The sequence below is a fragment of the Cottoperca gobio genome, chromosome 20 (assembly GCF_900634415.1).
Source record: "Cottoperca gobio chromosome 20, fCotGob3.1, whole genome shotgun sequence".
NCBI classification, from domain to species: Eukaryota; Metazoa; Chordata; class Actinopteri; order Perciformes; family Bovichtidae; genus Cottoperca; species Cottoperca gobio.
This window is the reverse complement of record NC_041374.1, coordinates 10,827,611-10,849,625: the sequence shown is the minus strand read 5'-3', so window position 1 is coordinate 10,849,625 and position 22,015 is coordinate 10,827,611. Positions and strand designations below refer to the sequence as shown.

General features: G+C 42.8%; 1 protein-coding gene across 4 annotated transcripts in view; it reads left to right on the top strand.

The window, feature by feature from the left end:
* The window catches only part of zfhx4 (zinc finger homeobox 4), a 106,088-nt gene extending 84,073 nt beyond the window's left edge, over positions 1-22,015 (top strand). For 3 of the 4 annotated variants that reach the window (XM_029457239.1, XM_029457237.1, XM_029457238.1), the window contains exons 7-12: positions 2,677-2,775; positions 9,069-9,208; positions 10,410-10,610; positions 11,457-11,577; positions 11,762-17,152; positions 17,666-22,015. In XM_029457239.1, the coding sequence (XP_029313099.1) occupies positions 2,677-2,775; positions 9,069-9,208; positions 10,410-10,610; positions 11,457-11,577; positions 11,762-17,152; positions 17,666-19,230 (7,517 nt within the window). In that variant the 3' untranslated portion in view covers positions 19,231-22,015. The remainder of the gene's footprint in view (positions 1-2,676; positions 2,776-9,068; positions 9,209-10,409; positions 10,611-11,456; positions 11,578-11,761; positions 17,153-17,665) is intronic. The other variant, XM_029457240.1, reaches the window with a different exon arrangement.

The window sequence follows — 22,015 nt, the reverse complement described above, 5'->3', positions numbered from 1 at the left end:
TATATTATTATAGTGATATTATTATATAATAATAACAATTTATAATTAACCTGTTATATAAAAACCAGTTGCTTTCGATCAGAGAGGTCTAATTTCTTTACGTACGTACGGTGCAGTTAAGGAAAAAAAGCAGACAATGACCAAAGAGATCAAATGGTGTTTTTTCTTCCTTCTGCTTTTTGAGATTTTTTTTAATTCTTTCTTTTGAGACATTGTTCTGACCTTGCAGTATGTGATATCTTCGAGAGCTTATTTTTCTCTATCTGTGCTGCTGTTTTTGACCCCCCCCTCCCTCCCCTTCTTTTCTCACTCTTCTGTGAAAAATGCTGTTCGATTTGTGCCCTTTCCTTCTCCTTGGCATCGAACAAAAGTCAACTATAGAGAAAAGATAAACCAGTGATGAAAGACTTCCAAACCCACTTCACACAACAACATTTACACAAACACACACACTCACACACGCTATCCTTCCTCCTTCCCTCTATACGAAGGTGGGGTGAATTAAAATACAAAGATGGACGCTGCAGCACCAGCAGTGAAAATTGCAATTTCTGCAGCCCGGGCTCTCTTGGCTGACAGGAGATATTTCATCCCCGTTGTCACCAACGTATTAATAAAACATCAGGAGCAGAGTGCAGTCCCAGTCTCTCTCTCTCTCTCTTACACACAAACACACACATGTACAAGGACGCACGCATACACCTGTGCAAAATGCGTGCAGCACTCACACGCATGTGGAAATGCAAAAATACGACATGAATACGAACACACACACACACACAACCACAAATTTCCTCCTCGATCACATGCCAGCATCTGCCATGAAAATTTCATGCTGTATATAATGTCCACTTAATGTGTTGGCGCTTAGAGCAACGGCGCCAGCACTTAGTCTATGTGTCTGTCCGTGTCTTTGTGTGTGTGTGCGTGTGGGTTTGGTTGTGTGCGTGTGTGTGCACCCCGCTGTATGTGAAAGGGTTAATCATATCATGTTTCCAAGGGGGGTTTTGCAGACCCTTGTGCTCGTCATACAATGGCCAAAGTGATTGTATGCAAATGCAAGCTGACCTCAATGCACCCTTTGCCTGATTTCTATGAATATGAGTCTGTGTGAGTGTGTGTGTTGTAAAATATGGTTATTAAGGCAGTGCAGGATTGATGAGCGCAGCTCTTTTACACACAATCACACAAACACACATGCACACAGACACATACACCAGTTTCATTCTCTTGCAGAGTGAGGGGTTTGTGGTGAAAGAGACCCCCCCTTTCCCCCCGTTTAAAAGACATGAAATTTTTAACGGTTTTGCTCTGTGTGTGTGTGTGTGTGTGTGTGTGTGTGTGTGTGTGTGTGTGTGTGTGAGTGAATATGATACCGTGTGTGTATGATTTGACGCCTGTGTGCAAGTGTTTCTGTTTGATTTTGCATTTGTGTGTGCTACCCTGAGATGGAGGAGGGTACTATGTGTGTGTGTGTGTGTGTATATATATGTGTATGTATGTATGTGTGTGTGTGTGTGTGTGTGTGTGTGTGTGTGTGTGTGTGTGTGTGTGTGTGTGTGTGTGTGTGTGCGCATGCCTGGTTATCTGGCCTCTCTCAGACTGCTCAAAATTCATTACAAAGTGACATCAGCCCAGCCGGAGACAAATGATGGCTGGATGAAAGGGAGCGCTGGGGCTCGGCTAGGATTAGTGTTAGCTTGCGCTGGCGACACATATACACACATACACACTTGTACACACACACACACACACATAGAGCACACAGACACACACTCACACACACACACTTTAATCCACTGGCAGAACACTGCAGATACACAGAATTATCAAACAAGGGGCTGAACTCTCAGAGATGGGCAGGCTAATCTGCTAATAGTACAGAGCTGCACGTGTGTGTTGGTTTGTGTGTCTGTGCGTGTGTATGCATGCACGCATATTTTTTACAGAGGTAATAGTAATACAATATCTATATGCAGTACAGTAGTGAACATCTACACACTCTTTGCATGGATTTTACATTTTGACTTAATACAGTAGGTGTGGGCTATACGATTCTGTTAATATTGGTCTAATAAATTAGAATGGATAACTTTTTTATACAATTATGTTTTTATATTAAAACTTATATTAAGAAATGTCTGTTTTACGTCTATGCTGTAAAATGAACATTTGTCTAACCTGAAATAATAATTGGAATATATTGAAGAAAAGGGGAAATATTTAACATGTATTTAATAGGAAATATGTGGACAAGTAAATGTTATTATGCTTCGTCCTTAAATACATTTATATACATTCTTTTAAAAGGGTCTTCTGTGGCTACGGAACTAAAATGACTGAAATATTTTCCCTGTTGGACATATCTTTTGTCACACAACTTCACTGCTTTCAGGCAGTATGTGTTCATCCACTAGACGTGGCACGGCTCTGCTATTTTCAGCAGAACATGTGTTCAAGTCACTAGAAGCATTATTCGCTGGTGAGATATGCTGCACATTAGAGTAAACCTGACCTCAGTGTAGAAAAAGTGGTTAACTGAACATGCAGGAACATTTTTAAAATGTCTCTTATATGATGTAGCATTATCTGATAAACCATGGGAGGCAAGCTAGAAAACACAGTTTTTTCGAGAGCATCATGGGTAATGTAGTTGTTTTTTCTGTGCATTTCCAGAAGAGACTGCTGAGGATGGTGAGAGACCTCCTCGCTCTTCCTCCAGGCCTGGACTCAACCTCACTGACCGAGACTTGACTGACAGCAGGAGAACTGACCGTAAGTCCGCACACACACACTTATACTGTACAGCACACACACACACACACACACACACACACCCACACACACACACATACAAAACACACATGAAGCGTAAGCTTACCTTCTTCTCTAAGTTATCATTCATCTCTCTCTTGCTTTTAGATAAGGTTCTAACATGTGTGCGTAACATGTGAATGCTGCTGACTAGCCTCCATGTGACCTGCTTTAATCGTTTCCATCTGACAGAAAGAGAAAAATAAAAAGAGAAAAGACAGGGAGAGAGAGGGTGGGGAAGAAGGAGAGGGAGAAAAATCGGAGAGAAAGAGAGGCATAAGTTGAGTGTTGTGGATATTACCAGGCAATGTCCAGGCCCCAGATTATTTTTTAATCAAATCAGTTTGCGTGCTTGTAATTTATAAGCGCCTTGCATTAATCTTTTCTCGTTCTTGTGCCCTCTCCGATGACATATTAATTTTTCATAAGCGCAGGATTAGATGGGGGGGGGGCTGTGTATATGTTTTTCTAATATTGCACTGCATCCTTGCAACCCTTAAATTAGTTTTTTCCCCCCCTGCACCATCCCTTCATTTTTCTTTCTCCTGTTTTTCCCTGTCTCAATCCATCGCTTAATTGTTGTCCAATCTGTGACCCTATCACCAGGCATTACCTCACAGAGGAAAAGAGCACAAGATAGAAAGAACTGTTTATCCGTCTGTAAGAATGGAAATGTTGTAAGCGGGGAGGGGCAACAATCTGTACAAGACGGCTTGGTGTTTTTGTTATTTTGGGCGAGGTAGGGAGCACATAATGCCTGCGCTGCGAGGCTGTGGTTGGGGTAGCCCTGGCTTTGTTAGATTTGATTTACCCAAATAAGAATTCATATGGTCTTTTTATGTATGAGATGGAAATCCATGGCTGGGGATGAATATTGCATGGGGTCTCTCTATCCTTTTTTTTTTCTCTGTCATTGCATGGGGTTCTCTCTCTCATTCTTTCTCCCTCTACTAATGTCTCTTACCCCACTCACCCCCTCAATTCCCCCCCCCCCAACTTGCACATGCACACACCTTCCAACTACCACCCTCTATCCATCTCAAACTGCCTCCCCACCTCCTCTTCCTAGCATGCCATACCTAGCTTCATAATGTGAGGCTCAATGAGGCAGAAGGAGAGCTGAGTGAGGCTGGGGCCTATTAGTTTAGCTAGTCATCTATCTTTCAGCTCTATCTCTCTGACAAGCCTGTCTGACGGACTGGCGGGGAACCACCATCCATGCATTTACCGCCGCATATTACCGCCAGCGTCATTTAACACCACCGCACACATGCAAAAAAAGTGTCCGGGTCCCTCCTACTTTAAAGCACGCTTACGTATATGCGTGTCCCCTAGTGTGCTTTATCATATGTCAAGAATCTATTTAATAAAGCAGAACTGTACACCTTTTATTTTTTATATTTTATCATTTGCTCGAGCAATCGCATTGGGGTCAGCTGCAAGTTTGGCGAGGAAGCCAGATATTATATTGCTAGTTTTTGCTGTTTCATTTTTGCATTTGGATTACAGGAGGTTTCAGAAAGTCAAATGTCAGAAAATGTAAAGGGGAGCCTGGTGTGTCAGCGTGTTGTTATGCTAGGGTTATCATCAGAGACAGGGCCTTGTTTTTCTCTTTTTCCAGCTTAAAGTAGTAAGATTTAGCATCTCTATCCTCAGCCCCAAATCTCTGGCAAGCTTGAAATGTTCAGATCGGTGCATGTGTGCATGTGTGCGGGTGTCTGTGTGTGTGTGTGTGTCCGTATGGAGATCTCCAGGGAAGGGATTAAAGTGTGACCAAGTGAGCAGTGTGTTTGCGCACTTCATCTCCAAGACCAAGATCCTTTAAACAAAGAGGGGCAGATAGATAGAGAGGGGAAGAGAGCGACAGAGATATACGTAGGGGGGAGGGGCAAGGAAAGAGCTTTTTCCCCTGCTTCATTTACATTGTTTTTTATAATCCCATGTCACTTTAGATTAATTATAATCCATGTTACATTTTCCATGCAAATGTCCCCGATGTGGATTACTTCCAGATAGCTTTGTGCTGTGTGTGTGTAGATGGTGCATGTCGCCACCATGGCTCAGGGGCCCACTTCTTATAAATAACCAACTAAACAAAGGCCCTGGCATGGAAATGAACCTGCCGGGCAGACTAAGGAGATCTCTACCTGCTTCGAATTAGTAAAGAAATTACTCATTCTTCCTACAGTCTAATGTTATGTATTAATTTTGGGTACAATTTTGAATTGTGCAGATAAGGGGGAGACCGAATGTAATCGCATGCAAACAAGATCAGATGTTAAATATTCCATATTAGCTTGTTCACATTCAGAATATAATTTGTATTTGCATGCATCTTGCAAATTCTTCTAACTGGAGATGGGAGCTGTACTTGTTTTCTGTCTCTCCAAAATGAGATTAAAATATATTAAAGTTATTAGCATGTTTAATTACAAGCCTGCAGCTATTCCTTTGTGCATGTATGTGTGCTTTCTGTGTAATGACAGCTTGTTGAACGTCTCAGACGATTTGTCAAATGTGACAAGGCCATGCTCATATTTATCTCTCATTAGAACACAAGCTAGAGATGGAAGAGAAAGGAGGGCTAGTCATTAAAAAAACACAAACTACAAGACAGATGCTGTTTAACAGCCCTCTCTCTCTCTCTCTCTCTCTCTCTCTCTCTCTCTCTCTCTCTCTCTCTCTCTCTCTCTCTCTCTCTCTCTCTCTCTCTGGCTAGATCTGGGCCTGCTGAGTGCTTCAGTGGGAGTTTGGGGTTCAGAGTGTGTTGCTGTAATGTTATCAGGTGACTGGGGGTCAGCCTAATGCGTAACCTCGGAGCAGTAGGCCAGTAAATCATGCTGGCCGGCCCTCCCTTGCCTGTTTTGGCCAGCTCTCCCTCCTAGATTTACTACTCCGTAACCTTAGCCAGTCTGCCAGGGCTCAGGACAGCTAAATTGAATACTAAATCCAAGCTGCCGCCACCCAGCCTGCTCCTTCTTAATTGACAGCCTCCCCCCCCCACTCTCCTCTCTTCTGCTCTATGTTTGTGGGCCTTTCTTTTTTTTTTTTTTTTTCATGAAACGAAATGTCAGGAATGGAATCTAATTGTTTTGCAGCTTGTAGAAGAAAGAAAAAAAAGAAACAGATTGCAATAGGTACGGTTTGATTGTTTTGAAAGCCCGCTCCAAGATGTAGTTGATTTCACATGAAGTCATAGTTGGAGGGATATAAGGACTCAATGGTACGCTTGTTTGTGTGAAAATCTAATTTGCTTGGTTCAGTTTGCACAAAATGTCTCAGCCTTTCTGACACAAAAGGGCAGATTCTAAAATAGATCCAGAAGAAAAGCATTGGCTATGATGGTATTGCCGGTCTTCCTGCTTTTGAGGAACAATTTGGGACAGAAATATCCTGAGGTATTTAGAGCTGTGTGCTTCTCTGTCCTGCTCTATCATTTTGTTCTTATTGTTCCCTCTTTTTCTCTGCATTTCTCTGCCTCTCCCTCCGTTGCTCAGTACTTCTCTCCATTTGAGCGTTGACTTGCATGTGTATAAGTGTGTGTATACGCAGCTCCCTAAACACCATTGACAGTTGCAAATAAAGATGGGTGGTGAGTGTGCCGCTCTCTCCCCCTGCAATGCAAAAGGGGTTGAGTGTCATAAATCACCTTTTGATTTATCTAATCAAGCAAGGTCCTGCTGCATGCAGACATTTGTCATTGGTGTAGGGGGGGGGGGGGGGAGGTGTCAGGTTTATTCTGCCCCTCCGCTTCAATGGGCTGCAGCTGGTGGAGCCCACCTAAAGATGAAGGGATGGAGGGAAGGTGTGAAGGGAGAGGAAAGAACAGGGAGGAGAAGGAAAAAGGACACAGTCATTAAATTTGGGCCACAGATTCAGAGACAAAGGAAAATGAGAGGAGAGTCTCTTTCTCCTGTCTTGTTCTCAATCCTGCTCACTCATTATTACCCTCTAATTATTTTTAGCACTATTGAGAGCAAAAAATATGAAGCTGGTTAAAAACTATAGGCAGAAGGATATTTGATTTTCTTCCATTAGTGTATGGACAGTGTTTGGATTGTGCTAGCCGTCGTATTTATTTGTGTTACAGGTGATTACATCCTTGGAGGTACTCTACAATTTTGAATTCACTTTAATTCCTTCAAAAAACAACTTTATTATTCACATTCACAGAGCTCGCCATTTAAAGCTCCTAAGTGGCCATAGAGACAACTTCTCTCTCGCCATTCAAGGTTATGCAACTGTTTTTTCTCCGCACGAGTTTCACAAGTGTTGATGAAAACGCTAGGTCAAAGACAAATCTAAACCAGAAGGACGGATCTTCATGTTGCACACACACACACACACACACACACACACACGCACACACACACACACACACACACACACACACACACACACACACACTACACAAACATACTATACATTTACATTCAATATGACAGTAATCAATGGTGATCTGTGGGCTCTTTCCCCCGCCGCATTGGAAATGTGTTTGCAGCCCCATGTCTGACAATCGCCTCATCTCCTTTTGCAGGGATGTAATTTAGTTGCAAATTGACTGGAAGACAGAGGCAAAAATTGAAAGTTGAAATTAGAAATGGTCATAATAAATATCGCAGGCGTGGCGGAGGCATTGGAAAGGTCAGGTGATATGACAGGTGCGTCCAGGCTGGACAGATCTGACCAATGGAGTGTCAGAGGCCTGTCATGAAGCACATAATAAACACACATACATGCACATTGACACACACACACACACACAAGCCCTGCAGTGCCCATCACAAGCAGTGGAAGACGAGATTACCTCGCTATTCTGCGCTGCAGAGCAATTCTCGGATGTTCTTGGAAATTCACATTGTGCCCTTGTGTTTTTTTTTTTTTTCTTCCCCTCTCTCTCTCTTTATTCCTTTCTTCCTCCCTCCCTCTCTCTCTTGTCACTTTCCTTGACAGGCCAATATTTCAGGCTCCAGATATAGGGGATTACAAATAAAATAAGTGGAACGCCTACTTAATGCAACAGAATTAAAATGCATGAACGGGCCGGAGGAATTGATATGCGCCCAATACAAACACGAGCCACAGAATAATATGAAATACAAAATGTTTTTTTTCAACCCCCTCTCCATGTATCAGTGCTTTGATTTCCCTTTTTTTCCATTTGTGCATCTACCGTGAAGCGTTGATTCGCAAGAGTGAGGCTCACATATTGCCTTGAGTGACCAGACGAGGGAGGGGAGGCAAGGAGGGGTGGGGTGGGGGGTGATGGCTTAGGGAGAGAGGGAGGAAGAGTGCAAGGGAGAGGGGGGGAGGGAAGGAAGGAGGGAGAGTTGCTGTGTCTTTGTGTTGTGCCGAGTGGGTAAATTGCAGTGGCAGAGTATAGCAGAGCCTGCATGGCTTGTATCTCAGGATGAGGCTAATGAAAGATTTATCAGTGGCTGCAGCATTTACTAAATACAACCAGAGGCTGATCTCTCCACATTGAGCCCCGCTGTTAACGTCACACACGCTTACACGCACACATACAAATAGACACACACAAGCAGCGCTGCTACTGTACCACCAGGCGTGACCAAGCCCCGAAAATTTTGCATCTTGTTCAGACAGAGAAGTTGTTGAGGCAGCTGGGGAAATGTATATGAACTAATGAAGTGTATAATATTACCATAACATTTAATGTATGTCGTGCTGTGATAATGAGCCTGCCCGAGTTTTCTCCATTTCACATGTCCTCAGGGCGGAAACACGTCAGTGTATATGAATGTGAATAATGCAGTCTGTGCTTGTATCCATGCTTGTGTTGTCTTGGTGTCAAATCATTTTTAAACCATCACCTATGTCCAAGTGAATATTAATTTGGTTGACTTGTTTATCTTATTCCCTCTATTATATGTTTATTAGTAGTCATTTGACCACTTTGACCACAAAATGTCAGACATTTCAATTTATTCACTCAATTTTGTCAGTTTTATATACTTGATATGTTCTAGATTAATATTTCCAAGTATGTGTGATCTATGGGATACCATATATCAAAGTGACATGACTCTAATGTTGAATATGTCATTGTGCTACAGTACTCATTCCAAAAAGCTTTATTTAAAAAAAATGAATCTACTGTTTAGCCATCAATCATTTTGCAGCTTTGTTGTTTTTTTCTTAAATTCCAGTTGTCATTTTTAATGCTTTACATTCTGCCTCTGCCTCCCCTTCTCTCTCTCTCTCTCTCTCTCCCTCCCTCCACCGTCTGCCAGGAATGAACGCCACATCCAAAGAGGTCACCGGACCGAATGCTACGGTAAAACATTCCCTGCCGCCAGATCGTCAAATTGAAAGTCCACCAAAAAGGCCAAAGTCTGCTGAAGGGAAGACCTCTGCCAATGAGCAGGTAAAGGTTTGTAGAATATCAAATATCAAAATTCCAATTGTGCTACAATAGCAACACCCTTGAACATATTATTGGTGTAGTTCCTAGCAACTCAAAGAGGACCGACCATGGACCTAAAAATATTTTCACCTTTCCAAAGAAAATACATCTGAAGGTTATTGAGCTCTGTGTGCATCTATTTAGACTGGATATGTGGCTATTCATATTCCAAGTAAATTGTTACGTATTAGATACAGAAAGCCAATCGGTAATGAGGCAGTTTCTCTTTCGTAAGCAGTAATGAAATCTAACCTTCACTGTCACTGTGGGATGAGCTAATGGGAAGATACTTATGAACTGTAAGAAGCAGAAATGCTAAGCTAAGCATTTAGCAATTGCTGGCGCCAGCTTCCTATCAAAGGGTTAAAAGCAGACCACCATTCCCTCCCTGACAGAGCTTTTTAGCATCAGGCGCAGTAGCCCTGTCTTTGTGTGCTTAAGTGGAATACCTGCACTAGCCTTAGGCCTCCCTCCCTGCTTCTTTCCCCCTTTTTGCATCTCTTTAAATTATATGTGTTTTTAAATTAGATTATGAAGTATTAGCTTGTCTGGTTCTGGGCCCTGCAAGGAGGGAGGACTTAGTCATTTCAGAAATGGATTCTATTAAGACAGGTGGTGGGGAGGCAGCTATGTGCAGAGTACTCCCTGTAATGAGGGCATGGCGTAGCTTGGGAGAGTACACACCTTTGTCATCTGTAATACTGATTAGAAATTCTGGCCAATCGTGTTTTCTGCTAATAAAATTGCATGAGTTGAGAGACTTAAGTGAATTACATGAAACATGGTTGATCTACATTTTCTGTGTTAAGGTAGGTATGGGGGTTGATGGGGAGAGGTGAATGTGGTGGGATGAGGTGAGTGGGCAGCAAAGAACAGGAAAGGATAATTTTGTAGATGTGCAGTTATTTTCACCGCTAACAGTGCAGGAGACATGGTTCTTGCAAGTCTCGATCATTCTTTGTTTTTAAAGATGATGTCTGACTTCTTTAGTGAGGCTGACAGTGGACAGCCATTTATGCTAATAGCTCTGTTGTGTTAAAATGATACCCACTAAGGAGTTCACGCTATGCAGAAAGTAATACCTGCTTTTGAATTTTGTTTAGCACAGAATGTTCTTTTTCTCCACTCCCATTCAGATACTTATCTTCTCACCATCTTGTTTTTTTAGGTTCAGCAGTGTCCATATTGCAACTACAGCAGTAAAGATGCTAACCGAATGCAGCTCCATGTGATGTCCCAGCATTCCATGCAGCCAGTGATTCGCTGCCCACTGTGCCAGGATGTCCTGAGCAACAAGATTCACCTGCAGCTGCATCTCACCCACCTTCACAGTGTGGCTCCTGACTGCGTAGAAAAGCTAATTATGACTGTAAGTAAAAGTAATGATTACAAAGATGTGTGTCTTTGTTGTTTGTGTGTGTGTGTGTCAGCAAAAAAATGTTTTTGCATGTTTTCTAATTATTTTAAAGAGGAAAACAGAATTCAAAAGTCACTTGTGATGTCATGAGAGGTAGTGTCATAGATGGGAGATACATTCCCTCCCGGTGGATGCAGCAAAGACTACAAGCCACCAGAGTCAGCAGGGCAGTCAGGACAAGGTTTGCTGCCCAGCTGAACCATATGAGCTGATTTCCCTTGTAAGGCAGTTAAAAGGGGGAGGGAGACAGTGGAGCGAGGGAAGAGACAATGTCTAAGGTGTCCAGAGAGAAACAGTGTTTTTCAGTTGTGTTTCAAAAAAGACAACTAGAGTTTTGATTTAAATACCTGTTTGTTTTGTTTGTCTGAAGATAATTTTGTTAACCTGTATGAGAAGACTCAATACACTGAATTTAAGATAAAAAACAACACTTTGCTGTCTTAATTTCCTGCACCCACTCCTCCAGAGCTCCCAGAGCAAAGCTCCCAAACCTCTCAAGACATCACACACTAAAGTGTCACTTAAAATGTTTGTGTTGTTTTTTCAGACATCTAGAAAAAGTGTCAATTGTTTTAGTACTCGTATTGAGAATTAAACATGCATTGAACAATAGTGTATTAGATTAGGGCAAAGGCTTCCTGCAAGATTCCCATAAAACATTTAACATGCATTTATTGTCAGATACTGCCATAACATTGATTGTTGTTGTTCACTGAGAAGATCAAATTCTATCTTTAAAATAAGATTTGTTTTAAATGCAAATGTATATAATAAAAGATTTTTGTTTTGTTTTGATAGGTTGTTGGACCTGACACAGCAACACCAAATAATACAATGCATCCCCAAACGGGACAAGACAAAAGTCTTTCTTTAATGGATTCCTCTACCTCTCTTACTGATGGGTCAGGAAAGTCTCAAGGTGAGCAGAATTTAGTACTTACAATCTTTTCTTTCCTGTTATTACTTTTTTGTCCAAGTGATAATCACGTTTTACTATATATAATTATTAGGTTTATTTAGTTGTTTGTCATTTATCAGAAAAATAAGATTGATAAGTAGATGATTTAGTGTATTGTACTTCAAATTGTATTTTCTACTTTTAGGAAACATCTCAAAGGATGAGCTAACCAGCCAAGACAAAAATGAATTGGACTTGCAGGGTGAGGAACTTAAGCCCCCAAAGGAGGCGTCAGAGGCCCCAGGCTGGAAGAGAGCTAGCGGGTTAGGACATGATAGCAAGTCCCCTGATACCCTACAGGAACATCTCAGTGAGCTCCAAAGGCTCCAGCAGCAACAACAACAGCTCTCAGTATCTGATCGTCATGTCTACAAATATCGTTGCAACCACTGCAGCCTGGCCTTCAAGACAATGCAGAAGCTTCAGATACATTCCCAGTACCATGCCATCAGAGCAGCCACTATGTGCAGCCTTTGCCAGCGCAGCTTCAGGACATTCCTGGCCCTCAGGAAGCATTTGGAAAGTGGACATCCTGAACTTAGTGAAGCTGAGGTGCAGCAACTCATAGGAAATCTGCCACTGAATGGCGATATCACTGAGAGTGAGGCCAGGGCCTTGGAGGAAGCTCAGGCCTTTGAGCATGACTTGGACAAAGATGACGAAATGGACCAGGAAGAGAAGCCCAGTCCTACAGAAAGTGAAAGTGGATCTCTGCTAGATGACATGGGAGCAGAACCAAAACGGACCCTGCCATTTAGAAAAGGGCCCAACTTTACAATGGAGAAATTTTTGGACCCTTCTCGGCCTTACAAGTGCACAGTATGTAAGGAGTCCTTCACCCAGAAGAACATCCTACTAGTCCACTATAATTCAGTTTCCCACCTGCATAAGTTGAAGAAGGTTCTTCAAGAGGCATCAAGCCCAGTTCCACAAGAGACAAGCAACAGTATTGACAACAAACCATTCAAATGCAATATTTGCAATGTTGCCTACAGCCAAAGTTCAACACTTGAAATTCATATGAGGTCAGTGCTCCACCAGACCAAAGCCAGAACAGCCAAAACTGAAATGAGCAGCAGTAGTAGTGTCACTGGCATTAGTGGTCCAGTGCCTGCAAAAAGCCCTGCCCCAAGCACACAAGGTAACAACAACAACTCAGACAGTGCTAGAAGTAGAACACCCTCTGCTAACAAAGAAAACACTGTGGAACCCAAAGAAGCTAACAGCAGCAACAACACAAAGCAAGCAACAACTACTGACCATGTTTCAGCACAGGCAAGCAGCCACCAGGCAGCACAGTCTGCAGCCCAACTGCAACTGCAGCTTCAACATGAACTCCAGCAACAGGCTGCCTTCTTCCAGCCTCAGTTCCTTAATCCAGCTTTCTTCCCCCATTTCCCAATGACCCCAGAAGCACTGCTGCAATTTCAACAGCCACAGTTCCTCTTCCCCTTCTATATCCCAGGAGCAGAGTTCAACCTTAGCCCAGAACTTGCGCTGCACTCAGCAGCAGCTTTTGGAATGCCTGGCCTTACTGGCTCATTCCTAGAGGATTTGAAGCAGCAGATGCAACAGCAACACCAACTGCAGCAGGTTCAGGCGCAGCAACAGGCGCAACAGCAGCAGCAGCAAGCCTCTCAAAACCAGTTGCAAATTCAGCAACAAAAAAACCAACACCTGCAGAACCACAAATCCAAAATGGAGTCCAGCTCTTTGTCAGTTTCAGAAATTCAGATGTCAAGAGAGGCAGAGGACCAGCTAGAAAGACAAGAAAACCGAGCAAAGATGGAAAATGCAGGTGATGCATTAAGTGATGGAGGAAATAACAACAAAGACCCTAGAAAATCAAAGTTCTCAGAGCCATTGATTCCTCCTCCCCGTATTGTGTCAGGAGCAAGGGGCAATGCAGCCAAAGCACTACTAGAGAACTTCGGATTTGAACTAGTCATTCAGTACAATGAAAACAGACAAAGAAACCAAAAGAAAAACAAAGAAGGAGTTGAGCAAGTGCAAATGAACACTGATAAGCTTGAGTGTGGGATGTGCGGAAAACTCTTCTCTAATATGCTTATTCTCAAAAGCCACCAGGAACATGTGCACAGTCACTTTTTCCCATATGTGGAACTAGAAAAGTTTGCCCAGCAGTACAGAGAGGCCTATGACAAACTTTATCCAATAAACCCTGCTTCACCTGAGACTCCACCACCAGCGCTACCACCACCTCCTCCTCCCCCACCTCCTACTCCAACCCCAGTAACAGCTCCTCAGCCTCCTTCTACATCAATGACCAAGCCCCAAACCTCAGTACCTTCACCAGTTTCTGTCGCCAGTTCGGCCCCACACCAACCATCTCATCAGGCTCCAACGCCCCAGGCACCACCAACTCCTCCAGCACCTACTGCCTCTGCTATACCTTCCCAAATGATGCTCCCTGTTCCCATGGATTTGCCCCTATTTCCACCTCTAATGATGCAGTCCATTCAGCACCCAGGCCTGTCCCATCAGCTTGCCCTCCAGATGCCCACTATGGACTCTCATTCCTCAGACCTTACACAGCTCTGCCAGCAACAATTAGGTCTTGACCCAAATTTCCTCCGCCAGTCCCAGTTTAAGCGACCACGCACTCGTATCACAGATGACCAGCTTAAGATCCTCCGTGCCAACTTTGACATTAACAATTCTCCCAATGAAGAGCAAATTCAGGAGATGTCAGAGAAGTCTGGCTTGCCCCAAAAAGTCATAAAGCACTGGTTCCGTAACACTCTCTTCAAAGAGCGACAGCGGAGTAAAGACTCTCCCTACAATTTTAATATTCCTCCCATTACTACATTGGAAGATATTCGAATGGAGCCCCAGCTCAATTCACATGAATACTACAGAACTGACTCAGCCTTCAACAAGCGGTCCTCTCGGACCAGATTCACTGATTACCAGTTGAGGGTACTTCAAGATTTCTTTGACACTAATGCCTATCCGAAGGATGATGAGATTGAGCAACTTTCCACTGTGCTCAATCTACCATCCCGGGTCATTGTGGTGTGGTTCCAGAATTCCCGCCAGAAAGCTCGCAAGAGCTATGAAAACCAGGCAGATTGTAAAGATAATGAGAAAAAAGAGCTGACCAATGAGCGATACATTAGGACCAGTAACATGCAGTACCAGTGTAAGAAGTGCAACATTGTGTTCCCACGCATTTTTGACCTTATCACTCACCAGAAAAAGCTGTGTTACAAGGATGAAGACGAGGAAGGGAATGAGGAGATCTCTGACGAATATATAGACACTTTTGAGCCAGGTCCAGCTAGGACTTCCCAAATACCTTTAGAGCAAATGAAACACTCCCAAGGAACTGTCAGCAGTTCTGGCTCAAGCTCCCCTGTGATAGCCTCTCCTCGTGCCAGCACGGGGAAAACCTCCCCCAAGCCAGAAATTGTCCCTGAAATTGAACCTAAACAAACTGAAACTGCAGTCTCGCCTGTGATCAAGTCACTACCGGAACCCAGACCATCGAAGGCTTGTACACCTCAGCCACCTCCTCAGAAAGCTCCCCAGCCACAAATGTCAAGACCACATTCCCAGCCACAGGCCGCTGCCGTGCCCTCAAATCCTCTCTCCCTGGCCCTTTCCTCACTCACAAATAGCCTCCCTCACCAGATGCTTCAATACCAGTGTGACCAGTGTAAGATTGCATTCCCCACTGTGGAGCTATGGCAGGAGCATCAGCACATGCATTTCCTGGCTGCCCAAAACCAATTCCTTCACTCGCAGTTCCTTGAAAGACCCATTGACATGCCCTATATGATATTTGACCCAAATAACCCCCTAATGGCTAGCCAGCTGTTATCTGGAGGCCTCTCTCAAATCCCCTCTCAGGGTAGCTCTGGTTTGGCCTCTGCTGCAAGCTCTGGGGCAATGAAGAGAAAACTGGATGATAAGGATGAAAGTGCTATCGATAAAGATGGTGGAAACAGTAGTGAAGAACAACACAGAGATAAACGTTTGAGAACTACCATCACACCAGAACAACTGGAGGTTCTCTATGACAAATACCTACTTGACTCTAACCCAACAAGGAAGATGTTGGACCACATTGCACGAGAGGTTGGCTTGAAAAAGAGAGTTGTGCAAGTTTGGTTCCAAAACACTCGCGCAAGAGAGAGAAAAGGGCAGTTCAGGGCTATAGGGCCCTCCCAGTCCCACAAGAAATGTCCCTTTTGCAGAGCACTGTTCAAGGCTAAATCTGCTCTGGATAGCCACATACGATCTAGACACTGGCATGACGCTAAGCAGGCAGGCTTTAGCTTGCCACCAAGCCCAACGATGAATCAAGACAATGAAAGAGGTGAAAGCCCAAAGTATAATTTCTTTGACTACCCACAGCTGCCTACCAAGACTGAGCCAAATGAGTTTGAGCTGCCTGCTGCATCCTCAACTCCAGTCAAACCATCTGAGGCACAAGTAAAAAACTTCTTAAGCCCTTCATCCTTTAAAGCTGAAAACTGTGATGAAATTGAAGGGCATAATATTAATTCAGCAGAGGCCTCAACTTATGATTTCAGTAGGATGGACTTTGATGAGACATCGTCTATTAATACAGCCATTAGCGATGCTACAACTGGAGATGAGGGTAATAACAATGAGGTTGAGAGCCTCACAGCCAATGGAGGAGACAAGCTGAGTGACAACAAGAGTGGCGCGGCATCAAATTCTGATGGTGGCAATGACAGGTTCCAATACAGCATGGTGAGCCCTGCCCTCAGCTTCTCTGGAAAGGACTGTGACTCTTACTATAGCTACAGAGATGATGAAATGGATGACTTCAATGACCGGAGTGAATCATCAAGCCTAGCTGATCCCAGTTCCCCTAGTCCCTTTGGGTCAGGTAACCCATTCAGCATGTCTGGAAAAGGCAGCAATTGCGGGGATAGGCCAGGCCACAAACGATTCAGGACACAAATGAGTAACCTGCAACTTAAAGTCCTCAAAGCCTGTTTTAGTGACTACCGCACTCCAACAATGCAAGAGTGTGAGATGCTGGGCAATGAGATTGGACTCCCCAAGCGTGTTGTCCAGGTTTGGTTCCAGAATGCCCGGGCTAAAGAAAAGAAATTCAAGATTAACATTGGAAAGCCATTCATGATAAGTCAAGGCTCACCGGAGGGGCCCAGGCCTGAGTGTACTTTGTGTTGTATAAAGTACACAGCCCGGATGTCCGTCCGAGACCACATCTTTTCCAGACAGCACATCGCCAAAGTGCAAGAAACCCTGGGAAACCAGGTAGATAGAGAAAAGGACTACCTAGCACCAACCACTGTCCGTCAACTGATGGCCCAGCAAGAGCTCGACCGCATGATGAAAGTTGGTGAGGGACTCAGCCTGCCTGGCCAGCAGCAAATGACTGCAGTGGACAACAATAATGCACTTCATGGCCTCAGCCTACCCTCAGGCTACCCAGGGTTATCTGGCCTTCCGCCAGTGCTACTTCCCGGGGTCAATGGGCCATCATCACTTCCTGTTTTCCCACCCAACACACCTGGTGAGTTAGTATGACAGTGAAATAAAAAGTTAAATAGACTAGAAGCTTTATGAACTGAGCTTTATCATGCACTATTTTATTCTACTATACTACTGTTTATTCTGTATCACAGTGGTGTTTGTCAAAAAGTCTTATTTTTAAAAACTATTTTAAAATTAAAAATGGTGGGAGTGCATGCATAATGTCATCATCAGAGTTGAACTGCTAATTGATAATTCAGAGATTTTTTTACAACAAATGTATATATATATCATGGCTTTTGTTTGTGTTGTTTGTTTTTCCCCTTATTATAGGTTTGGTATATTTATATTATAATATATTGGCAGATTGAAATAATCATAAAGCGCATGTGACAGTTTTGATCCATAACAAAATCTTAGCAAGAGAGATAAAGACTCAGCCAGTGACAAATTAAGCATCTTTATCTTGTCATACAAACAAATTTCCAAAGTGATTTGGGGTTGAATATTTAAATATTGAATATTTCCATATTTATATACCACTGTATTTCAGCTTTAGCGTCTCCCGGTGCTGGCATGCTTGGGTTCCCTACACCAGCCACCCCCTCTCCTGCCATGTCTCTCAGCACTACCCCAACCAAGACTCTTCTGCAGACTCCTCCTCCTCCTCCACCTCCTCTTCCTCCTCCTGTTCCCTCCACACCTTTGGCAGCAGTAAATCATACAGAGCAGCAAGGTAAAGACTCAGAGAGAGACAGCAGCAAGAAATCAGGAGACAAGCCACCTCAGATGAAGGTAAAGGACAGAGAGAACGAGAGCGGCTTACGCCCTGTGACCCCCAGCATGGCCAGGAAAAGGGAGAGATCATGTCCAGCTCCAGGGAAACCAGGAGGTGAGACTCAACTAGACGCCACACAGCTTCAGGCACTTCAGAATGCTCTTGCCGCAAGTGATCCCAGCTCTTTCTTGGGGGGGCAGTTCCTGCCCTACTTTCTACCTGGATTTCCCAACTGCTTTTCTCCCCAGCTTCCTAGAGGGGTCCAAACAGGGGGCTACTTCCCACCTCTGTGTGGAATGGAGAACCTGTTTCCATATGGGCCAGGAGCAGTCCCACAAGCTGCCATGGCCGCTGGTCTCTCCCAGACCGCTCTCCTGCAGCAGTACCAGCAGTACCAGCAGTCCCTCCAGGATTCACTGCAGAAGCAACAACAGCAGCAGCAGAAACAACTTGAGCAACAGCAGAAACAACAACAGAAGCAACAGAAACTAACCCCTGTGAAGACACCCCAGAGCATACAGAGCACCACCACCAACTCCCTAAAACCAAAAGAAGCTATAAAGGCTAAGGATAACACCAACAAAGGCTCTTCAAAAGAAAGCACAAAAGAAGAACCGAAAACAGATACCAAAAGTACCATAGATTTTCCAGACGCTTTTATTGTACCGTCCGTCAAGCATGAGTTTATATGCAGGAAGTGCCAGATGATTTTTGCTGACGAAGATTCTGTGGTGCGTCATCAGAAGTCCTTCTGTTACTTAGGACATCCTTTTACTGACCCGCAAGAGACAGTGCTTCGAAAGGCAGTGAGCAACTACACTTGTGTTGCCTGCAATGTGGTTGTTAACGGGAATGAAGCACTTGGCCAACACCTTCAGTCGAGCTTGCACAAAGAGAAAACAATCAAACAAGCAATGAGAAATGCCAAAGAGCATACTAGATTATTACCTCACTCTGTCTGCTCCCCTACTCCTAACACCACATCTACCTCGCAGTCTGCAGCTTCTTCTAATAACACCTTTCCTCATCTCTCTCACTTGTCCATGAAGTCCTGGCCAAATGTCCTGTTCCAGGCCACCACAGCCCGGAAAGCTGCTTCCTCCTCCCCGTCTGCCTCTCCTCCTCCCCCCCTCTCCTCACCTTCAACGGTTACCTCAACTTCCTGCAGCACCTCAGGGGTTCCAACCTCACTACCCACCGAGAGTTGTTCAGATGAGTCTGACAATGAGCTAAGCCAGAAGCTGGATGACTTAGATAACGCGTTGGAAGTCAAGGCTAAGTCGGCCTCTGGCCTAGATGCGAGCTTCAGTAGTATCAGAATGGATATGTTCAGTGTGTAGGAGTGACAAAAGGATCCCTTGCTTAAAGAAAAAAATAAGACTTTTTAAACTGCAGTTCCAAAGTTTCTCTTAACCCAAAAAATTACAGTACCAAATGATTGACTCAGGATTGTTTTTCCCATATTGATATGCTGGCAAGATATTGATTGATTTTTGTTATGGACAGAACTGTTGCAGATGCTTGACTGAGCTTATATTGTATACAAAAACATGGAGTAGGAAAAAATCCCACAGGCTCCCTTGGGGGGCTTGTTTCAAGCCAAAAACTCTCACGATAGCAAATTGCACCTCAGCTGGATTGTTTTCCAAATGCTAGCATGTACTGTATGGGATGACGATCCAGAACCCTCAAAGAGAATCTCTCTTAGTTTAGATAGGTGTAATTCAGTAGCTTTAAATTCTCAGGTCAGAACATAACATTTCTCATTTGTTAAAGCAGCAACAAGCCTGGGTACACTTGGCTTATAACCAAAACATGTCAAGCTTTATCGGACGCATTTCCTTGATGTGTATAGAGTACCAAGAGACAATATTACTGTTACAGTGGACGATGTGCATATCCTTTTAGTTTTGCCCTATAAAGACAGTATGGTTTTGCCACTGAGGGAATTTAGAATGGTGAAGTAAATGTGTATGATGCCCCTGTGTTTGCCAGTTTGTATTACAACAAGCTGTATCTATTTCCTGCCCCCTTTTTTTCTTGTAGTATATACTAATCTGTGCCAACTCTTACCTTCTCACTTTTACCTCTGCTCACACCCTTTTCTGAAGAGGTAATAACTCTAGTTTTGATAGACTCTCTCGGATTATGTGAATATAACATTTTTCATTTGTGAATTGCTGTACTGTTACGGTACCTGCTTGTGTCTGGACTATAGTGCACTTATTTTGTTTTTATTTGTTTCTTTTTATTATTTGAGTAGGCCATTTGTTAATTTAATAGAAATTTTCTGTTTGTATGTATGTTTGTGTTTTAATTATTATTTGTGTCTATTGCAGCAGCATATTGGTCCATATTTGTTACAGGATTGATGCCTAACAATCTAGAGACCTATTTAACAATTGGTGCATCCATGAAAGCAGTACTGTATACTTGAAACTGTTAAGGTACAAGTTGGTCACAATGTTAAAAAAAGGTATGATCATTTGCTATACGTTTGCAAATATGCTGCTTAAAGGGGGGCAACAGCATTTTTGTTGTATATTAAAAACATTTTCATGTACTTGTAGGACTTAAAACAGTGTTATACCTATAAGCAGCCATTTACTGCATAGGTTGACGTCCTCCCATCAATTCTCTGGGCACTTCTGATGATCTACAGTTAAAGTCAACAATTTTAATTTTTCCACATTTAGTGATTTCAACATTGCAAAGTATTACCTTACAAAGTTTTGCTGCTACTGTGTAATGTTATTTTGCTTGCCATAAATTCTCTCAACTTTCTACCAGACAAAATACTGATCCATTAATTGCTTTGCTTTGCTATTTTTTATTTTATATTATTTTGTTATTTTGCTGTGGAACTAAGAATGTGAAAGCTGTCAAAGGGTGTTCAATTTTTTACGAATCACTTTCTAGTTTGGTAATTGAAACCAATGTGATTCATTCCAAAGTAACAGAAGGCTATTTGTATGAAAGACGAAGACTTGTGAACAAAGAAAGCTAAGCTGTTGTACATATTCGTAGTTGGCTGTGCATGGTACAAATTTATTAATATGAAGAAATGCAAAAATGTATTGCTTTTGGTATTTCCTATTCTGAGATGAGCAAGTAGCATGTAATGCAACTGTTTGACAGGTTAAATCAAATCATGCTTAGTTATTGTTTCAAACAATGAAATCCAGTAACATTTCCTCTTCTGTTTTATTATTGTAAAGGAGTTTTTCTTCAAAGTTTTAAAGCAAAATGTCAGTTTTTAATTTTCTGCGTGAGCTTTTTAATTGTCATTATTTGGATTTTTAGTATTTTAACATTTACTTTAATCCTGAAGACACTTTTCGATTGTGTTTCATAAGAGACATCCTGGCCTCCCAAGGTGCAATTCTGCCATTGTACAAACATGAGCGGCTGTCCTGATTCCAAAGGCTTTCACAACTCTGGCTTTTTGCCTTTCCCCACTCGGTGGCTCAGCATTATAAGACTGAACTGTCAGCTAGCATCATGTGCTAAGATGTTAGCATCAGACAGGACGCTTTCCACACCAAGGACTGGTAAAAGCTAACAAACCAACAAAAAGGATGGTCCAACAATATAACTGTACATAGATATTGCAACTGCACAGCAGCCAAAAAGAAAAAAAAAAGAACTTTAAAAAAAAAAAAAAAAAAATGGATGGATTGTGTCATGTTTATGGGGACAGCCTTCAAAAGGTTGAAATTGGAATTGTTCTTCTGGATGTCAAAGGGATTTTCATGGCGCAATCATATCCTACACAATATGTACTCTTCAACATCTGGGTTACATAGGAAATGCACCCTGAGGTTTTAATAAGAAGAAGCCCCTATGGCTAAAACTTTAAATAAACTAAACCAAAAATGTTATTGATGTTTTATATATAGAGAGTAGTCGCATTAGTTTTTGTTACTGTACTGTTTGAGGTCTCAACTGTACCGTATCACGGTAATAACATGGTTTTGAAACCTTTTTTTTATTTTGTCACAGACCTGTTGTCATAGTTGAAATGACGTTTATTGTAGATGGTATTTGAACAACTTCTGGAAATAGTTCATCAAGTATGTTTGTTGCTCATTGTTGTGATACATTAAAAACTGTATCTGCAAACCA